This window comes from Macrobrachium nipponense, chromosome 2, assembly GCF_015104395.2.
Source record: "Macrobrachium nipponense isolate FS-2020 chromosome 2, ASM1510439v2, whole genome shotgun sequence".
Lineage (NCBI taxonomy): Eukaryota > Metazoa > Arthropoda > Malacostraca > Decapoda > Palaemonidae > Macrobrachium > Macrobrachium nipponense.
Window position 1 is genome coordinate 90,336,639 of NC_087201.1, and position 22,025 is coordinate 90,358,663.

At 38.1% G+C, this 22,025-nt stretch overlaps 1 protein-coding gene across 15 annotated transcripts in view; it reads left to right on the top strand.

Annotated features, from left to right (window-relative positions):
• Nucleotides 1-18,645, top strand: part of LOC135220771 (uncharacterized) — a 657,141-nt gene extending 638,496 nt beyond the window's left edge. For all 15 annotated transcript variants that reach the window (XM_064258238.1, XM_064258239.1, XM_064258237.1 and 12 more), the window contains 3 exons: nucleotides 11,475-11,642; nucleotides 12,117-12,255; nucleotides 17,373-18,645. In XM_064258238.1, coding sequence (XP_064114308.1) covers nucleotides 11,475-11,642; nucleotides 12,117-12,255; nucleotides 17,373-17,731 — 666 coding nt within the window. In that variant the 3' untranslated portion in view covers nucleotides 17,732-18,645. The remainder of the gene's footprint in view (nucleotides 1-11,474; nucleotides 11,643-12,116; nucleotides 12,256-17,372) is intronic.
• Nucleotides 18,646-22,025: the final 3,380 nt, after the last annotated feature.

The following is a 22,025-nucleotide window of genomic DNA, read 5'->3' on the forward strand; positions in this document are numbered from 1 at the left end:
TGTCGCTCCGTGAAATTGTACCAGAGAAAACACCAAGCTACTAACATATAAAACTATGAGCAATCAAAAGATACCTACCAAAGGGTGCGAATGAAAAACAGTACAATGTAAATCAATATAATAAATATTATATACATATAAATTGTAATCCTTAATTTAAAAGTAATAGACTTAAATTTAAGACATGATAGGCATTAAACCAACAAATTGTTTACAGTGTAGGTTGAGAAAGGCACCTATAAACTAAATATTATGTACATATCACATAAATCCGCCCAGTATTAAAAATACGCTACTGGGTTGAGGTAGACTGATGATGAGGCTGGTAGGAAGGAGGATGGGAGGAGACAAGGTAACTACTGCAAACTACTTCCGACCGTAGCAGGGGAAACAGTGTTCCCTACAGCTACCGCCGGGAACTTAAGGTCCCCCAAAGACTTAAGATAGTGGCGTTTAAAAAGTGAGGGGGATTTCCAACTGGTATATTTCTTCAGATCTTCGAAGCTCATGTGCTGGAAGAAATTAATTGATGTTGCTATAGCCCTAATGTCATGTACCCGTGGGAATGACTGTGGGTTGGCCTTCTTAATGAAATAAAGAATTTATTGTCGTATGCCTTTCAAAGAGATGGTGCCACCTTTCTCTCTAGTGAACAGAGGCCCTTTGGATTTCATAGAAGTCCTATGTAGGAAATCCTTCAATGTCTTCACAGGGCACAGGGATGGGTCTTGTGGGAGCGGAATAATTTTCCATGGAGCCCACCTATCTAGAGGATCTTCATTCTTGGCAAGAAACCTGCGATCCGGAGAAAGTAACACCTCTCCCGAAGATAGGAACTGAATATGACCCGGGTCCCTGGATAAAGAAGACAACTCTGAAATTCTAGCTCCCGAAGCTAGGCTGATTAGAAATAGAGTTTTCCGGAAAAGAGATTGATAGTCATATTCTGAGTTGTTAATATCCGATGCCAACTTAAGGACATCGTTTAGGAACCATGACACTGCAGTTGGTCTTTCAACAGGCCTAAGCCTGGCGCAAGCCCTGGGGATTGAGGTAAAGTAAGAATATGTTAAGTTTATGTCAAACCCGAATTGAAAAATCTTTTTCAAGGCTGATTTAGTTGTGGTTATTGTACTAGCTGCCTAACCTTGTTCAAATAAATTCCTGAAGAAGGTGATAGCTAGATTTGTGGTCATGGTATGAACATTTGATTTATTGAGGAAGACGGCCAGCTTCTTGACCGCCGAATCGTATTGGCGAAGTGTTGACTCTCGCTTATCTGATTCCAAGAACAGGATGTTCTGAGGATCTATGTCCGCACCCCTCTATGCAGCAAACTTCATGAAGTCTTCATTTGGACTTGTTGGGACAGCATGGGCTTCGGCAGCCGATGAGGACTCAGACCTAATTCTATCATTAGAGGAAACCAATTGCTCTTCGGCCAGTTGGGGGCTATGAGAGCCACCTGGCCCTCGAAAGATCTCAACTTGTGCAGAACCTTCAAGAGAAGGTTCACTGGAGGAAAAAGATATACAGTATCCTCTTCCATTGGTTCCAATCTATGGCCAGTGCGTCCGTGGCAAAAGCCAGAGGGTCCAGGTTGGGAACCACATAACATGGAAGCTTGTGATTTGATTCTGTTGCAAACAGATCCACCTCGAGCCCCGGTACCATGTGACGCACCCACCTGAGCGACTTGCTGTCCAGAGACCATTCTGACTCCAGAGGAACTGAGCGTGAAAGCGCGTCTGCTACCACGTTCTGAATCCCTGCTAGATGAGTGGCTGAAAGATGCCAACTGTTCTTGGCTGCGAGAGAGAAGATGGCTATCATCACGTGGTTTAGATGACTTGATTTTGAGCCTCCCCTGTTTATGCAGTGCACGACTACGGCACTGTCGAGCACCAGCTTTGTGTGTGATTTCTTGGCCGGACGAAGTTTCCTTAGGGTAAGGAACACTGCCATAGCTTCCAGGACATTTATATGAAGCTGTTGGAACTGAGGGGACCAAGTTCCTTGTACCTTCCTGTATTGAGAGTATCCCCCCCAACCTGTTAGTGACGCATTTGTGTGAATCACTAAGGCCGGAGGGGGAAATTGTAGCGGGATCTTCTTCACCAAATTCTTCGCCTCCGCCCAAGGGCGGAGACGTTTGCGCAGAATCTCCAGGATCGGAGTTGCGTTGGCCCTGGAACGCCAAACCCAATTGATGTCCTTGAGTTGGGCTTTCAGAAGTATGTCCGTCACTGAGGCGAATTGTAGAGAAACTGCCTGGTTGCCTTGGCTATCTCTTTCCTCTTTGCCGGAGGAATGGAAAGAGTATGAGAATCCAAGTCCCACTGGATGCCCAGCCACTGAAACCGGGACTCTGGAGTCAGACGGGACTTCCCCCTGTTGATCTTGAATCCGAGATGTTCAAGGAAACAGATCACCTTTTCCGTAGCCTTGTTGCATTCTTCGATGCTTGGCGCCCACACCAGCCAATCGTCCAGATAGGCTACTACCATGATGCCCTGTGACCTTAGTTCCCGCACTACTGTTTCCGCCAACTTCGTAAAGGTCCTTGGGGCTATATTGAGCCCAAAGGGCATTACTTTGAAAGAGAAGGCTTGTTTGCCTAACTTGAAGCCCAGAAACAGACGGAAGTGCCGTGCTATCGGTACATGATAGCAGGCGTCTGTAAGATCTATAGAGGTGGTGACGACCCCACGGGGAAGTAAGGTCCGCACCTGAGAGATGGTCAGCATCTTGAACTTTTCGCAGCAAATTGATAAGTTTAGACGGGACAAGTCTAAGATCACCCTTCGCTTGTCCGAGCCTTTCTTTGGAACACTGAACAAGCGCCCTTGAAATTTTAAATACCTTGTCTTTGACACCGCCCCCTTTTGAAGGAGGTCTTGAGAGTATTCTATTAACTCCGGTGTCGACTCCTGATAGAAGGTGTTGGGTGGAGGAGGACCTGCGATCCAACTCCAGCCTAGGCCTCGGGATACGATGCTTTGTGCCCAATTGCTGAACCCCCAACGATGACAAAAGTGGTATAGCCTCCCTCCTACCTGCGAGACCTCATTGGGCTGATGATGGACGCAATCCGCGGCCTCCCTTTGCAGTTCTGGCACAGCCGGTTGCTCTGCTGCCGGCACGTTGACGAAAAGGACCTCTAGCCCTGCCCCCCCTGCCGAACCTATTGAAGACCTGAAATGCCTGGTTTTCGTAGGCCTGATTAAAGGCAGGAGAGACAGTGAAAGAGGCAGAAGGTTGCTGCTGTTGGGGCTGCAGAATAACGAACTGCTGCTGGGGCTGGGCCTTAGAGGTGGAGGGTTGAGGCACAGGGACGGCTTGAACCAACGTCTGATGTTGAGGAGCCTAGAAAGGCTGGAACCTCCTAGGCTTCTTTTTGGGCTTGGAACTTGAGGAGGAGGAATGCGGTTTTCTCTTGTATACTATGCCCCAACGAATTTTTATGCTCTGATTGAGGCATGCAGCTTCGTGTTGGACTTCGTTAACAACCGAGGCCGGAAAGAGATCTGCACCCCAAATGGAAGAAGCCAGGAGTTTATTTGGTTCATGCCTAATTGTAGATTTGGCTAGGACATGCTTTCTGCAGTTTCTCCTAGCCACAGCAAAGTCGTACAGGTCGCATTGCATGCTAAGCAGTAACAACTTCGCAATGACCTTAAACTGCGGTTCTTGTGCATATTCAAGGGCCGCAGTTTCGGTCATCATCAGCGAGTTAAGAGACCTAGCAAGCCTTGTCCTAGCGTCGAACTATGTTTGAATCAAAGTATCTGAGAGCCTAGGGAGACGTTCGCTAAATAGGGTTATCACACAGTCCGGTTTAAGCTTCCCTACAGAGAAGGTTGCCGGAAGGTTTACCCAAAAGTCCTCACCCCCTGGAAGCAACAATGATGTAGGGTCGGTCTCCCTCAGTTGAGGCATAGGCTCATCCCTCATAACTGCCTGAAGAGTGAGTTCCGCTACTTTTAGAAGTGAACGGTAACGGATTCTCGTCATCCGTTGTAAACATCATGAACGGACTCTTGAAGGCAGTTACTTTGGTATTCATGCAGTTCCACTCGTCCAGACTGCGAATCCACGCCTGTTGGGCTTGGTCCCTCGAAAGGATTACAGTTTCCTTTGGGACCTTGTCCTCCCTAACTAGAGCAGACTCCGTAAGGCGGACATAGCCGATGAAAGGAGCCTGTAACCCCGGAGGGTAGAACTCGAAGTCTTCAAACCTTCGAGTACCGCAACCCTCAATGGTTAACATTCCGTTGACGCAAGGGGCGTAGTTTGCCACCCTCCAAGGATTACTCGGGTGGAAAGGAGGGAGACTGGAACTGTTTGACATAACCTGGCCTGGTGCCAACTGACTTGGACCAAGTTGCCTAAATTACCAACCTGCTCCAAAATGTTCGTGGCAAACATATCTGAATGAAAGGAGGGGGACACTGACTTCTCCTCTGGTACCCTATGAGGTACCTGACCCTTGGAGGTCGATGGTATGGGATGCGAAGGGGAAGGGTAAGACTTCCCCTTCAGAGGCTTAGACTTCAAGGACCTTGGCAGGGACTTTTGTCTGGGTTTGTCCACTCCGGGATGTTGAGCCGGAGTTTTATTACTTAAGCTGTCATATGATCTTTTGGTTTTGTCTTTAGTTTTTTGCAGTAGTTCAGAATTAAGTTTACTTTTGACTTTAGGAATTGCAGAGAGGGATTTCGACCTAGAAGGAGGTAATCCCCCAGCGAAACCTTGAAAAGAGTTAGAAGACGAAGGAGAAGAAGTATCAGAAGTGCTCAAGGAAAGACCCGGAGCACTAGGAAGAATAGCCTCATTACCACTCTTACCATAGCCCATGTCTAAAGTCAGGGGCTCTTGAACCATATCCGGAGCAGGATCTTCCACCATTAGTTCCTGCAGCGAAATTTCCTCCGACTGTCCAGCAACTGCAGCCTGAATAGAGACGATGACAGGGGCTGCCAACTTCGGATCCACATAGCTCGCACTTTCCTGCCGGAAAGATTAAAGTAGCCAAATCTTGCGACAGGCTTCGCTTTGCCAACGTTGCACCCGAAGCCACCTACCCAAACCTTTAAGGTGGAGAGAGCAGAGTCCCGGACAGCCTTCGAGGCCTGTAAGAGAAGGAAATTGTTAACCAAGAACTTCAAGTTAATATTCTATAAACAAAATTAGAGTTATATTACTCTTAAACTATACCAGGTTACATGTGAATAACCACCCTAAAGTTAGCTGTAAGCCCCGAGGAAGGAGAACTTACGTCGAAGGTGACCCGTTCGACTAGGTCGTAGCAGGCAAAACAGTTTTCATGGTGCCACACGATCGACCCTTCCAGTTGAACGGTGCAAGATGCATGGCTCTGGCAAACGTCGTGTCCACAAGGGTCTTGGATCACAGCGTTACAGCTGACAACCAAACAATGGGAGGCCTGTAAGAATAATGATACATGAGTACCATTGGAAACAGGTATAGAAAGTTCTGGGTAACATTTAATAATGCCGGAGTATCCCGGACTAACAAAATATGTCCGAACCTGCCAAACCTTCCATGCACTCTACTAAGCGTTCCGGAGTTGTAGCTGTGGGAAGCAGATGCGTTCCGGACAGACCGGAGCATAGGCCGCTAACCACTGACGCTACTATATCAAACCGGAGAGGAGGAGCACTAGCGAAAGGTGAGACCGGAACGTTGGAACCCGGAGGTTCCTTAATCAAAATAACACTAGAGTAGTAACTCGCAGCGGAGCATATACTCTAACACATAAATGATATAAAGAAATAATAAAATAATATTCTCCTGAATAGACGTTCACCTCCGAGACTCCGGATATAGCCAGAAGCCTGTTCCGTCATTAGACGGGGAGGGAGCGTCAGGGTCGAATGGAGTAAAGATCCCAAAGAACCGAGGAGGGCCGAGCTCGCCCAAGCCAGGTCGGAACCGAAGCTGGGTAAGCGAAGCTCCTCCCCCACGCTGGGATGAGGTCGGCTGAGAAGCGTCACCCGCAAACCGAGGGCCTGTGGGGCCCCCTTCCACCCCTCCACGAGAACTCAGGTCGGTCGTCAGGGACGACGAGAGCAAGATAAGCACCCACCTAAGTGGTGGGGCCTGTGAGGAGGGGGGGGAAGGTAGGTCGGCAGAGGGAGACGATCACGTGACCGCCCCGCCTCCCTCGCGGTATGATGAACCACGAGAGAGAGAGAGCGGGAGGCTAGAGGACTAGCCTAGCCGACCCAACACAAATACAAAGCACAAATAAAGTAAGACAATAAAATATGTACTGGACACGGGGTGTGAAAATAAAAATAAGAAAGAGGAACAGAACAGTCCTAGGACAACCAAGTAAGACCACCCGATAAGGATGGCCTCAACCAGGAAATCCCAGAAGCTGGCCAAGGCTGGAATGATAAAAAAGGACAGGCGGCCAGAGAAGAAAATGAATAACAAAAGGAACGAAATAAGCAGTATTAGTTAAATAAAATAAATACATGAATGAAGAATAACGCTCGTTCCAGATGGGCACGAAACAAGGAGACGTGCTCAGAAGAAAAACCCTGTGCCAGCGCATAAAATAAAATACAATAAAATAAAATAAATACAAAAACATAAGTATAACCGTCAAAAACAGCATCCAAAACACTGGAGATGATAAATAAAAAGTGCTATTACTAATCGGATCACTAGGTATGGAAAACCACGTGAAACCGAAGGGACACACAAAGGGAACGCTCTAATGGCGGCTCGGAGCCGACGCCTCATGATGCGATGACTCCTAAAAACCTAAATAATAAGGACACGAAGGCCAGAAAACACTCCTTAAATAGTGTCAACACTTAAAAACCAGTACTTAACTTGGATGCCGATGGAGATTGACGATCCATAACGAAGGAAAAAATCCAAAATAGCAAAAACACAAGAGGAAGAAAAAACGCGTGCGTCTAGTGTATGGCTATCTGAAGGAATGACGCTACATCCGCTACCTACGAGGTGGTAGGTAGCAAGCCGTAGGACGGCTCCCCTTTTCTTGGGGGTTTTTGATGTAGGAGAGGCTAATTGGAGAGGGTGCCGGGGTAGTGGGTTTCACTCGCCCCAGAACTATACCGACACCTTTTAATGAAGGTGAGCGAGCCGGAATATTCTGGCAGGTCAAATTTAGTAGTTCTCTGGTATTTTAGCAATATATTACCTTAGAAATAGTGCTGAAGGAACCTATTTCACGGAGCGACACGGCTGAGCCCAGAAATGGACTGGCAGGGTGGTAAATATATTTCCCCCTCCATTCTCACACCTGCTATTATAGGTAAAAAATATACTTACAATTAAAACAGTTTCATTCATTAGTAAAAAGAAATATCTGTGGCAATAATCTGCAAAGAGAAAATTGCTAACATATAATAATAAAATGAGAGTAAAAAATTCTCATTACAAAAAGAGAATATATACAAACAAACACTTTTTTCCTTAGGAAGAAAAGCTATGTACACAATACTTCAGACTCTTCACTATGCCACTATTTTCAGGTCATAGGTCTTTCATATGTGGTTAGGTAATGTATCTAAAGATAAAAGTTACTCCCTTTAATAAATGCATTATTTACGGAATTAAAGTACTCCAGATAAATTCTAGTTAAAACTTATAAGAAATCTTAATTCTTGATTGAAATAATAGGAAATCTTAATTTTTGATTGAAATGTACTTAATGATTGAAAGAGCCATAATACAAATGAATATGTTAAAAATCAAAACTTATAAGAAATCTTAATTCTTGATTGAAATAATAGGAAATCTTAATTTTTGATTGAAATATATGTAGTACTTAATGATTGAAAGAGACATACTACAAATGAATATATTAACAATCAGTATAGCATTATATGCCAACATCATCCATTCTACACTAGTCAGGCTCAATTTCCTATTGCACAACTGTGCACCTACAATTTCTGCCTTCTGATCTCTTGCATTATTCAATTCACGAATATGTAATAGTAGTGTAAATGGTTGATTGTCAGTACCTGACAGAGTGAAAGGTTAAATGATAGATATCCCTTAAGGAATATAGCACTCAGCATACAGCTAGAATTTCTAGCAGCTTTGTAGGTGTACTTAATTAAAGGTGCATTTGGAAGGAAACTAATTCTGTTAGTTTTGAGTTTCTTTATAATCCAGTGCCAATCGTAACAGACTGTTAACTCTTGCTGAGATTAATTTCAGTCCCAAGTAAATGTGTGGCAGTTATTTGCTTAACCCTGTAAAGTGGCATCTGTTAACTGAATGTTTACGCCCTCCCTGACTGAAAGTAATTATGATTATTGCAATGAAATACAGGTACTATACTTGCAGTTAGGTTGGCATTTATATATATCTGTTTTTTGCCTTGCTATTCAGGTTATATACAACCCCTATGAAATAGTATAAGCATTTCTGTGTTCATAATGCTTGGTCCAAAGATTTTTTAATTGTACTATAAAACATACATGGTGGAACAGCAGGAGAGAAATATGTGATGGGTGACTGAATGAGAGCACCAGACGCTTTTGGTGTCTATGAGACATCTTTTGCATCCGTGGTATAAGTCTTAAGGCTTACACCTTCCCTCTGTTCTGTCTGATTTGCTAGGTGATCAACAGGGTATGATCATTCCAAATCTACTCTGGTGGTTACCAAGTGACCACGGGCTGTCTGCGTTACCACCTTCAAGTCTGAGTGCCAACAACTTGATGTTAGTTCCGGCTTGGCCAAGAAGCAGTACCCAAGAGCACTATTTCTTTTGACTTTATTTGATGATCAAATGGGCGTACTCCACAGCTGACGTGGTGGACAATGGTATGTTCCTGTTTGAGGTTTAGCAAGGTCAGGGCCACTGGTCTTCCTCTTGCCTTCAGGTAGGTCCTGTCGGACGGGCATGCGTTCTGTGGTGGCTGCTCAACATTCCTGTATAGTTCACCCAGCTTCCCGTGAGGGGACAGGTGACATCTCACCTAAGGTGTGCAGCTGCTAAAGAGAGGTTGGGTGTGTGTGGGACTGGCCTCCTACCATTCTCTTGTATACCCTTCCTTTCCCAGTGGACAGAGGGACAGTTGGCAAGCTGTCACATGCTGGACAGGGATGCATGCAGATGATCTAGATGACTAAGAGTCTAGCTCAGTTTCGATTAATAGATGCTAGTCCTACCCTTTCTCTAGAAACAGGAGAGAGGGACTAACAGTGAACAACCCCGTTTGTTATCTTCAGCTTTATTGTCCATGACAATATGGATTCATCCAAGCCTTTCTTTGAATCAGTGATGCTACATCCAATTAATTCGAAAGGTCCAGAAGTCTGGCAGTTGAACATCATACATGTTTAACAGATCAGATCATGAGTGTCCTTCCTTTGCTCTTACATGGCCAGGAAGAGAGGCCCCAGGTTAGACAAACTACCAGTCAGTTCAGAGGTTTGCTCAGAATCTTCCCACCAAGAAGTAAGTGTCCCATGTGTAAAGACTGAAGGTTTGCATAAGCATAGGAACAAATGAGAAATTTTTTAAGTATGTAAATGTATTTTTCTAACATAAAAGCCTGAGGTCTTCACATAAATGGCCCATCTCTGGTCTTCCTCCCTTACCATTGGTAGCCAACTACCAATAACCACCTTGTTTTTAGTTAAACGAATGGTTCCAGCTTGTGCTGAAAGTAAACCCTGTGTGTAAAGACCAAAGGTTTGTAGGTTAGGAAAATAGAAATTACTTTAAAAATGTCTCATATTTTTGGTTGAGCATGAAATAGTTTCACATCCATGTTTCAGCTGATGTTTGTGGTGTTTGATTTACATTAAGATCTTTTTGATAAGTATAAATTTAATGTTTCAAACCCCATTATACAATTAGCTTCTTTAGCTCTCACATGGCTGGTATCAAGAATTGGTCTTCATTGAAATATTATTAAAATTTTGTACATGGGCCATAGTGTGCATTTAAGATATAAATAATAAAAATGTGTTCAAGCAATAATAAGACAGTTGCACCAGAAATTGCCGACTTTAGGGCTTTTTTAAAAAGTTTTCAATTTCTTTATGTGCACTTCCATTTTTCCAGTTTTAATTATATTTTATAAGTAGATTTATTTACCTAATTTATCTACGACCAAAAGTGTGATACATGATGTTTTAGTAATTTTATTAAATATATTTCTATTATCATGAAATATGAAGGCTCATTACTACTTGGACGTGTGTTAGAAACATTGCCATTAATATGTCTATTTTTCAATACAATCCTATGAATGTTTTATCAGTGTATGTCTTTGGTATATATGGACTTTTATTATAAAATAAAAGCTCTACAAAAAAAATATTTGTCATTCAGAACCCAGTCACTGCTTATAAACACGTTGGCAGTAAGTACAAAATTTGTATGCATACAAAACAGTCAAAGAAAAGATGCCTCCTGAATGAAGTCTATCCTCTGTTCCCTACATCAACTGAATTTTCTTCTAAAGCTAGTTTGTGTTCTGAATAGCTCTGCCATGCAGATTTCTCTGTAATCTGTAAGGCCTTTCTACAAGGTATCCCCAAAAACCAGAAATTTAGTACAGTTTATTTAATTGCTGGAAACAGAAAACAGTTGTTATTAACAGAAACATTGTTAAAACAGAACAAAGATACAGCTATTAGATGTGGTGTTCAAAATGTTTCTGTGGGCAGCTGCACAATGATGTAGACATTCTATCAAACTTTGAGTCACCCTTTGGATGACTTCAAGTGGGATATTGTTCCAAGCTTCCAGCAACAGAATTTTTAAGGATTGCATATCTTTGACTCCTCTCCTCTGTAATTAAGGTTGCTGTAACAGTAAACCCCATATAGTAAAATTGAGATCTGGACTTTTTGTGGACCATTCATTAGATTCAGTAAAATATGGAGCATTGGCTCTGAGCCAAGCAACAGTGTAAAATACAGAATGTAAATTACAATTTTCTGGTTTTTATGGGGTATCCCGTACTATACGTATCCTACTGTGACAAGTCTTTGGCTTTCTCTCTTTTTTGGTAGCATGTATTTTACTTAACCATTTGTGCACAATATACTTATAACCATAAAAGATCATTTGTCATTGCATGATAATGTAGACTTGTATAGTAACTGATGTACAGCTTTTTTTTTCTTTCTATTTTCTTATTAACTTGAACCCCATTATTTTCGATAGAGATACAACAATTGTGTAGGATAGTCATTTTTTGTCCTGAACTAATTTTATGAACTCATCAAAAAATAACATTATATTTATACATTTTTTGGTAATTTATATAAATTTTTTTTACTATTGAAAAATAACTTTGTCAAAATTAAAGGTAAAGTCTTATACTAGCTCAAAAAGATTTATGAATTTGGTAAACATGCCTTCAGTAGTCAGTGTCATATTAATCAGTACTGTACTGCATACTTTGGTGATATAAAAACCAGTCAATTTTATTTTTCAGGCTGAGAGTGATGCAGGCGATGATGGCGAATATTATAGTGTGGAACTTCAGCGTGGCAAGCGAGGCTTTGGATTCAGTATTAGGGGTGGCCGTGAATTCCACAACATGCCACTTTTTGTGCTCAGGATAGCAGAAAATGGTCCTGCAGCAGAAGATGGGAAGCTTAAGGTATAATTTTCATAATTACTTTATCATACATTTGTCATTGTCCTTTATAATAAAAAATTTTCCAATGAAAGTCATTTTGTACACTTTAGAGTTGTATTAATACATAATCTGATAGACCTTTGATTTTAATTTACAATGGGAAAGGTGTGGACTACATATATAACTGGGTTACACTAAACATCCTGTTGTAGTTACACATGTCTTAGCTTTCATTTAAACATGCCTTTCTGTAATGAGTACCATATTCTTTGGAAGCTTGAATTTCAAGTCAGTGGCCCTTGTGGGCTTGTTCCATATGAATAGGGCTCTTTTGAATAATAATGATAACAATAATACATAATAAGTACACAGTATTTAAAATAAGAATTTTTATGCTAGCCTTCATACAATGCAAGTTTGTTTATGCTTTTCACTTATGTTGAATAAGCAATTTCATAATTTTATTAAATATTATGAGAATATTCTATTTCTTAGGTTGGGGATCAGCTAATGGAAATTAATGGTATGTCAACCAAAGACATGACTCATGCAGATGCCATTGAATTAATAAAACAGTGTGGAAGCAGCGTTTCCTTAATGGTAAAACGTGGTGGAAAATTGCCGCAGCATATGGGTAAGTAAATTTTGTTGAATTTTCTGCCCCCTCTGCTTATTCAGGTGCTGGCCCAAAATTTATCATTATATGCATAAGAAACTTAATGCTATTTTTATTATGAAGTATTTACCAAGTATGTTGATAGGTGTTTTAAATTTCATGAGCCCAGACTAGACAGGTGAATTTCTATCAGAACAACAGTGGATTGCTTTGTAGAAAATGTCTGTATGACAGACTTGCAACTGTTTAAAGCTTGTGCTCAATTTTGTATTGTAAAATAACAAGCACTGATTTATAAGAAGGTAAGTTTTACATAAAGCCTCATTATTTTGATAATGATTTTACTTGACCTTTTAAAAAACGAGTGTTAAAGGAACTATGATTGATGAGATATGCATTACTAATTTTATAAACTGCTTGAAGACCACTGTAAGTAAGTTAAGGTAAATTTAAGGAATGACAACCCCTAATTCATACAAGGGTATGAGTTGAATTTAGGTGAAATTTATCTAAATTAAAGAGATAAACCAAAAGATCTATTTAACTCCTTTCTGGCCTTTAGTCCTATTTTTTAATTATCCTTAATCTACATAGTACTGTTTATAAAAGGTGCTTTATTTTCCATTGAAAAGATATTTGGCATTTTATAGAAAGTTATAACAGATTCAGAATTGGAAAGAGAATAGGGTTTTGACAAGGTTTTTGATAGAATTGATAATGGTTCAAGATAAAAGTATTGAAGAAAGGTTGATGAAATTGCTTGGGAGTTGGAAATGGAAAGTTTACAAGTACAGTTTGTTGAATGAAAACATTTGCCATATGATGATGGCACAAGTCAGGCCATTTTAAGAAATAAAAGTATAAAATTCCATACAGTATTTGAAAATGAAAGCAAGCAGAAAAGTGTATAAGAATTGGATTTGAGCTGTAATGGGCAAAAGAAGTATGATACAAGAGCTTCTTCAAATCTAAGTTCAACCAAAAATCAGAATAATTTTAATGGGATTGATTGTAAATGATATAGTCAGTGGAAGAACACACCTTGAAGGTAGTAAGAACCAGTGATGATAGCAAGCGAGATACTACAGCAGCTAGATATGGAAAGCATTGGGCTTAGATTCTCGAATTACCAGGTTGTATGTAGTAAACTATTAAAAGGCTGAAAGTAATTAAATACTACTATAAGATTCACAGCCGTTGTCCCGGTGTTTTTTCGGAATAAAATTTTATCAACGTATCCGACAAGGATGACACTTTGTCACGGGGTATCTAACATCTCTACCTAATTTTTTTTATTGTATTCTGTATTATGAAAGTTGCATAATTCTGGTAATTATAAGAGTAAACACCGACTTTTTGTAGACATCGCCAGCAAACTCAGAGGAATTTCTTTCAAAGATATACTAATGATGTAACTTATGACGTCATTAACTTGCCTCCTTCTCGATGGATAATTGGCCATTCATGAAAGTCTCCACCTCTGGCAACAATGAAATAGTACAACCAAATATGCCTTATTTACACATTGTAGTAGTGTTAGTAGTGGTATATAGGATTTATGCCATGAGGTCAAGTGCTCGAATCCTTGAAGAAAAGGGTTTCCACAAGTAAGCCAAGAAATTACTTTCTATCACTATTTCTCCATTGAAAAATTATATATATATATATAATTAAAAATCAGTTAACAAAGTGAAGGAAACTTTGGCATTTGTCATAACTCCTTTGATATTTTTCCTAATATGACAGTGACAATCATTGAAGTAAATAAACAATTGGATAGGATTAGATTGGATTATAGAATTTAGACAACAAGCCAAACACTGGGGACAATGACTTATCATAGCCGCCATTCTTGAAGCCTTGACAAGGTATGAATATTCATTCAGAATTTCAGAGACAGCTGTTCGTTGTCATCACCCTGTGAGAAGAGTCGGGACGTCATATGTTTATGTCACTTATAACTTTGAACCCATACATTAGAGTGTTCCGCCACTGGCTTCAGCTGCTTTATTTTACTCTTATATATATACTTGTTTCTAATATATGGTAAGTATTAAAGAATGCTGCCAAAAATTAGGTAGGGATGTAAAGTATACTATGGCTAAGTAATATCTTTGTCAAATGCACAGAAAAAGTTATTCCGGAAAAACACTGGGACAAAGGCTCTGAATCTCATAGTAGTGATATGAGTTCAGTAGAAGTAATAATGGCAGACACTGTCAGACCTCATGAGGTGAGAGTAAATTGGTTTGTGTAGTTTACTAGTTCACTTGTTGCTAGTCAGGGCAGTAAACTTTATATATATATATATCCCCTGTTGCTAACCCTTAATGTATGGGGTGTTAAATCAGTATGCAGCACCCCATGCTAGGTAAACTTTGAGGTCAGTCAATTATTGAAAAAAAAAAAAACTCAGTGGAAAGAATAAGATATGCAAATGCACGTAGTGTAAGAAAAATTTTTTAAAAATTTTCCCTGCCTTCCATAAGTTGAAAATGACTATATTTACAAACCCTTGTGGGGCCTCTTTTGTAAGACAATCATATATTTTATGAAATTATACATGATTTTTCTAATAAATGAATTTATTTTATTTTGAAAAATTATAAGTATAGCTCACACAATATCAAAACAGATAAGAAATAAAATTAGTAACAAATTCAGAGTACATTTGTTGTAAAATATTTATGTAAATTTACTGAGAACAAAGATACAAAAACTTTTTTTCAGAATTGTACGTTTTTATAATATTTCTCACCATGAGTCACTGCTGTCCAACCAAAACCTGTTACCGTATTGTTAAAAAAATGCATAAAAAATTTTTATGCATTTTTTTTTTTACTTAGCCTTTTTTAGATTTAAAATCCCGTATTTTTACGAAGACAGACCTATGCATTACAGTCTCAGGATTCTGTGTAAAATGAATGGTTGACTAAACACTACTTGAAAAGAAGAGGTTTCTGCATCTTCCTTTTCCCACCCCATCCTTATTCATTGCTAAGCTTTAGTTTTATTAGTGCCTTTCATTTTTCTTGTGCTATATGTTCCTTATTTCTAAAGGCATTTCTACCCTTCTTGCCTCCCATTTTTTTTTTTCTTTCATGGCTGTTTTTCTTGTACCCATGTTTTAGTTATGCAATCCAAGTAAGTGACCCTGTACCCATCTGAGTGGAATGACAGTTTGTCATTTTGGCACTGTACCTTCTTGCATGATGCTTTCTTTCAGCTGGAGAGCAGTCCACTTCACTTACCCTCCATGTTCAAATTTTATATACTCAGCTTTGCAATGCATATTTTTTTTCTTGTACATAATAGACAATTTTTTCAATCTGATTCTAGACATTGAAGCTTGTGGAGGTCTTATCACATAATTAAGATTATTTATCTCTTGGAGTCAGCATTTTTATTGCATTCCCTAAATTACCTCCCTTTCAGAATAATAAAACCATCAACCTGTACACAGAGTTACAGTGGTGCCTCAGTTCCCGAACTTAATTCGTTCAAGGATGCTGTTCGTGACTCGAAAAATTCGTAACCTGAATGAACTTTACCCATTTAAAATAATGTAAAAAGAAATAATTCGTCAAACCTCTGAAACACTTTATTTTCTTCCATTTTTTTTTGGTTTTCTGGGACAAAGTTATGCTTTACTTCACCGCATCTAATAATAATGTATGTATTTTCATATTACTATTTTATTATAATATACAAACAGCAATCAGTGTTTGGTTGATCAGCTGAGGGGGATTGCGAGGTAAGTTTATTTTGCTGTATATTGAACTCAAATCAGAGCGATTTTCATGCTTCAAGTTAGTGTAAATGAATCTCTAGATATTCTGCTGATATGGGACAAGGTTATCTTACATTATTCTTAGCATTTTCAAGTCGATATATCACTTGAATATGTATTGTGAATGAAATTTAATTTTTTTTCATTAGTAGATGGCGGTGAGGGCATGTTTATTGCGTAAAAAAATCAAGAGATTGCGTTTGATATTTTTACTTGATTTCTTCAGAATACTAGGAGCTTTTCATATTTATCATTTATCAGAGTGAAAACAGTAAAATGTGTTCTTTCATGCCAAATAGTTTTGATTAAAACATGTTTCTCTCAAATTTTGTTTACTGTCGATTTTGATGGTATACTATACCGAAGTTTGCGGGGGTTTCATCCATGTTGCCAATGCATGATAATAGTCCTTAGCAGATCAACATTCTTTCCTCATCTTCAGCTACAACTTGCAGCTTAAATTTAGTAGTGCTATAGTATGCCCTTGCCGATCTTTTCTCCTTAGCGAATAAGGATATAGTAATGTAAAAACATATCTGTCCTGTTCTACTTAACGTCATTTGTAACATACCTACGGTAATTATTTACTCTTGTACGATGGTTGAAATGCAAGCAAGCCACTGTTGTTATCAGATTTGGTTGTTCTTAGCAAATCAGCTGTTACTAGCTGTATGCATTTAGACAACAAGTATAACATTACTAACGATACTTTTAGAATTCTCTTTTACTTTTTTTAACTTAACTAGAAGATGGGATAGATAAAGAGATGGAGGAAAAGGGGAGAAAAAGGGGTTAGCCCAACCAGAAAATGGGATAGGTGAAGAGGAGGAAAATAGGTCAGCCTATTATTTGTGCGTTCATGGCTTGAAGCATGGTTCGCAACTGGAACAAAAATTTTTTAACATCTGCTTCATAAACCGATTTGTTCATGAGCCGAGGTACCACTGTACTTGATAGTGCTAAATATACTTATGTTGTCATCCAGTTTTAAAAGGTTTCCTAAATTATATACGTACCTGTCTGTTTTACATTTTAATGCATTTTATACCTATCAATCATGATTATTCTCTCAACATCCAGCACTGCTTTCTTTGCTATGTAAGTGTCCCTTGGACACTTGAAACCCATCCAAGAATAACAGAATCATCTATTTTTGTAAATATTCATGCAGTTAGCTATATGAAGCAAAAGTGTGATGCTCTGTACTCTCAAAGTTTGTATATATACAAGTTTTATTTTTTTATTTTATGTTTTAAAGATTTTTTTCTTTTTGCATGTGTCCTTATTTTCAGCCTTACATATTTTTTTAGTTAGATTTTTCTTCTAATAAAAGTATATTTTGCAGAAACTATGAACCCTAACATGTTAGGTTCACCAGTAGGTCCTCCACCTCCTGGCACAAATATTAGGTCAACAGCTACACTACCCCATCCATCACCAGGCTCCATGGGACAGTCATACCCACCTCCACCAGGGCTTCCAAGTCATCCAGGCCCTCCTGTTCATTCTTACACCTCTAGTGGTTATCCTCCAGCATATCCCTACAATGGTGCTGTAAGGGGTCCACAACCCCTACACTCATCTCCAGCAACCCAGTATCCACCTCCTCTCATGCCAAATGGCCCACTCAGCCAGTCATCTCCTCGAGTCACGGCCGCAGAAAATTATTACTGGAATCGTGTGTCTGATCATCAACAAATGTAGTGTGTGCGATGATGAATAACCTTTACTATTTATTGCTCCAAAGTGCTGTTTGCATTTCACAATTAGTCACAAAACTGTCACAAAATGCAATTCAGTATTTTTCTTTCAAAACTGGTTTTTATCTGGAAAATGCAAGTGGTACTCAAAGTAGATAATGCTTTAAATATGCTCAGTGCCTCCAGTGTTCACTTGGGACCATGGTGTTTTAATAGACTGTTGGTCTCATAATTCTGAAATTATTTCAGATAAAAGAAATGATGGCTGTTTTATTGTGATCTCTTTGTCTTTGTGTCTTACTCAAAGTCTATGTATGATTCATATAACCTAATTACAGTTTTCTCTAAGAAAACTTTATAAATTAGGTTAATTGACTATGGAAATATATATATGAAATGACATTTATCTACTTCCAGTCAGTTAAACTTTCTGAGTTCTGAGTAGGTACTGGATCATAACCAAAGTGGCCTTTTTATATGGTACAGTAGTAGGACCAGTGCTCAATGCATTTGTGCTTTTGCCTCTTCATACCAGAAATCCAACTTGTTTATATAAATCATACTATTTACGTTCAAAGGGTAACATGCCACTTTTAATACGTGTGTAAATATGTAGGTGTCAAGTTTGTTATGAGCAGTTTGTTGATCGATTATGGCAGTTCTTTAAATTGTTCATTTGTTTAAAATGTAATTAGACTGTAATTACTTGTATGTATAAACTATATACTGACTGACACTGCCTTTAATAGGAACCCACAAATGCCTTAAAAGTGAATTGTAAGTATTGAACAGTTAGAAATATTGTACGTATTCTGAAGGTTTATATTATTTTGATTATCAGGACAGTTACAATAAAGTGACTGTCATTGTATTATATACCTTGTTAATAAAATATACATGACAGATTATGTTTACTAAGACACTGTTTCATTTATTTGTTTACCTAAAGTTGTTACTAATGTTGCAAGTAAAATACAGTAATAGTGTTAACATAGTACCCTAAGAAAACATTTATAGCTAGAAGGACAATACATTATGTAGTCCACTTTTATATATATAAAACATTTTTTCCCCCTTTTTTACACAATACTACAGGACAGTTGTAGACCAAGAATCTGGGTGGAATCCAGTCTGGTTTTATTCAAACTCTGCTCCACAAAGATGTACAGCATCACAAAATTGCTCTGGTCTTGTAACAAAGCACATTAACTGACTCCAAAATTTGTTAAAACTGATCCTTATGCTTGGTCATTATGTCCTTGCTGAGCATATTTCACTAGTTTTTTATTTAACATTCATTGTCTGCTTTGAAGTATTTCTTACTATATTACTGTTCTTTATACTAATTTGCATAGTATGTAGTATTAATATTGCACAATAATGGTATTATATTCAAAATAATATAAGGAGAGAGGGTGATTGTGGGCTAACAAGTGTTATTTTGATTACTATTGCAAATTCAAGTAGCCTAACAGGTATGTACATTGTAATGATAAGTTTTCAGATAGCATACAACATTAATAACAATATTTCTGTAAAATATCTTTAAATATAGTACTGTACTTGAAACTGGTATCGGCAGTGTACCTTTATTATGCATTGTACAGTGGTACCTCGAGATACGAAATTAATCCGTTCCGAGGCGGCCTTCATATCATGAGTTTTTCATATTTTGAACTGCATTTTACATGTAAAATAGCTAATCCGTTCCAAGCCCTCCAAAAACGCCCCAGTAAATTTCATAATAAAGCTAAATTGAAACTATAAGCAATGAAATACTACAACAATTTGGACCATTCAATACCTAACTTAATACGTACTACTAATATATACTACATAGTACGTACCTGTAAATAAAGTGTATTAGTGTACATGGTATACAAGAAATACTGTACGTACATACGTACGTATGTAGTAAAATGTGGAAGCTTACCTTTCGAGTGAAGCTACCTCCGAAAGTGGCGGCAGAGGAGGAGGACAAACGGTAGAAAACTTCTTATAGTACATACACTTAACTTTACGAAACACATAAAAAAATGTTAGGAAAACATAAACTAAACTTTACGAAACACATTAACCCTTAAACGCCGACTGGACGTATTTTACGTCGACATTTTTTGTCTCTCGGGTGCCGACTGGACGTATTTTACGTCGACATACAAAAGTTTTTTTAAAAATTCGCGGAAAAATACTTTTAGGCCTACCAGCCGAAAACTCTTGAATCACGCGCCTTGGGGGATGCTGGGAGTTCACGGATCAAGGTGTTGTTTTGTTTACAATCGTTACGCAGGCGCGCAAGCGCGAATTTCTTTCTTGCCGCACTAAAAAGTATCTGTGACACATCTCGGAAATTATTTCGTCACTTTGACATAATTTTTTTACCGTTTTAAATTAGCCGTTACATGTAGTATTATATATGAAAATGTGCGCATTTTTATGTAGAATACACCAAAAAAATACTCATGATTGTAGTTTTTATCAGTTTTGAGATATTTTCATATAAATAACGATAAGTGCCAAAATTTCAACCTTCGGTCAACTTTGACTCTACCGAAATGGTCGAAAAACGCAATTGTAAGCTAAAAATCTTATATTTTAGTAATATTCAATCATTTAACTTAATTTTGCAACTAATTGGAAGTCTCTAGCACAATATTTCGATTTATGGTGAATTTATGAAAAAACTTTTTCCTTACGTCCGCGCGGTAACTCTTCCGAAAATAATCATACATGCGATTGTGGTAATGTTTGCACCATTTTAAATTAGCCGTTACATAAAGTTTTATATATGAAAATGTGCGCAATTTCATACACAATACAACTAAAAACAACCCATGGTTGTAGCTTTTATCAATTTTGAAATATTTTCATATAAAAAATGATAAGTGACAAATTTTCAACCTTCGGTCAATTTTGACTCTACCGAAATGGTCGAAAAACGCAATTGTAAGCTAAAACGCTTATATTCTAGTAATATTCAAGCATTTACCTTAATTTTGCAACAAATTGGAAGTCTCTAGCACAATATTTGGATTTATGGTGAATTTATGAAAAAAATAACATTTTCTTTACGTCCGCGCGGTAACTCTTCCGAAAAAATCATACGTGCGATTGTGGTAATGTTTGCACCATTTTAAATTAGCCGTTACATAACGTTTTATATATGAAAATGTGTGCAATTTCATGTATAATACAACAATAAATAGTTGAAGGTTGTAGCTTTTCTCATTTTTGAAATATTTGCACATAAATCACGATAAATAGAAAAAAAACCACGTTCGGTCAAATTTGACTCTACCGAAATGGTCGAAAAATGCAATTGTAAGATAAAACTTTACAGTCTAGTAATATTCAGTCATTTATCTTCATCGTGAAACAAATTCGAAGTCTCTTGCACAATATTTAAATTTATGGTGAATTTAAAAAAAAACTTTCCTTCCCTCCGCGCGCGGATTCTCCGCCACAAATCTCCGAAATGCGTAAGTCCCATTCTCGGAATATTTGCTCTGTTTCATATTAGGCATTTCATAGAGTTTTATATATGAAAATGTGTGCAATTTCATGTAGAATAAAACAAAAAATATTTGAAAGTTGTAGCTTTTCTTATTTCCGAAATAATTGCATATAAAAAAAAATATATAAAAAAAATTCGACATTCGGTCAACTTTAACTCGTCAGATATGGTCGAAAACTGCATTTGTAAGCTAATATTCTTACAGTATAGTAATATTCAATCATTTGTCTTCATTTTGAAAGAAATTGGAAGTCTCTAGGACAATATAAAAGTAACTTGTTACCTTCAACCGTTTTGCGCACAGCGCGATTTGAATACAATTATATATGAAATTTCGTTTTTGCGCTATCATATATCGCATTATTTATATATGATAATGATAATTTTTTTCATTTCTGATGGTTGCATACTAAACTTCAGGAAATGACAAAAAAAGGAGCCAAATATGAACTCTTAATCTTAAAAACTAAGCGCGCTATGATTTTTTGAAAAAAATATTTTTTCCGCTCCCGCGCTCACTCTGAAACGTCTCCGGCACACGGGAGACATTTTTTTTTTTTACCGCTTCGGCGTTTAAGGGTTAACAAAACTGTAACACTTAACTTTACAAAAACTTGCAATTAAAATTTTTATTGTCTCTTTTTATTTTTACATTTTTTTTTTACTCTTATACTTTACTTTTTTTTTTTTTTTTTTTTTACAAAATTTCAACTTCTTCACCACTCAACTTTGTTTTTTCATAGTATCACTTGGTTCTTCCTTTTTGCTTACTCCCACTAAAGGC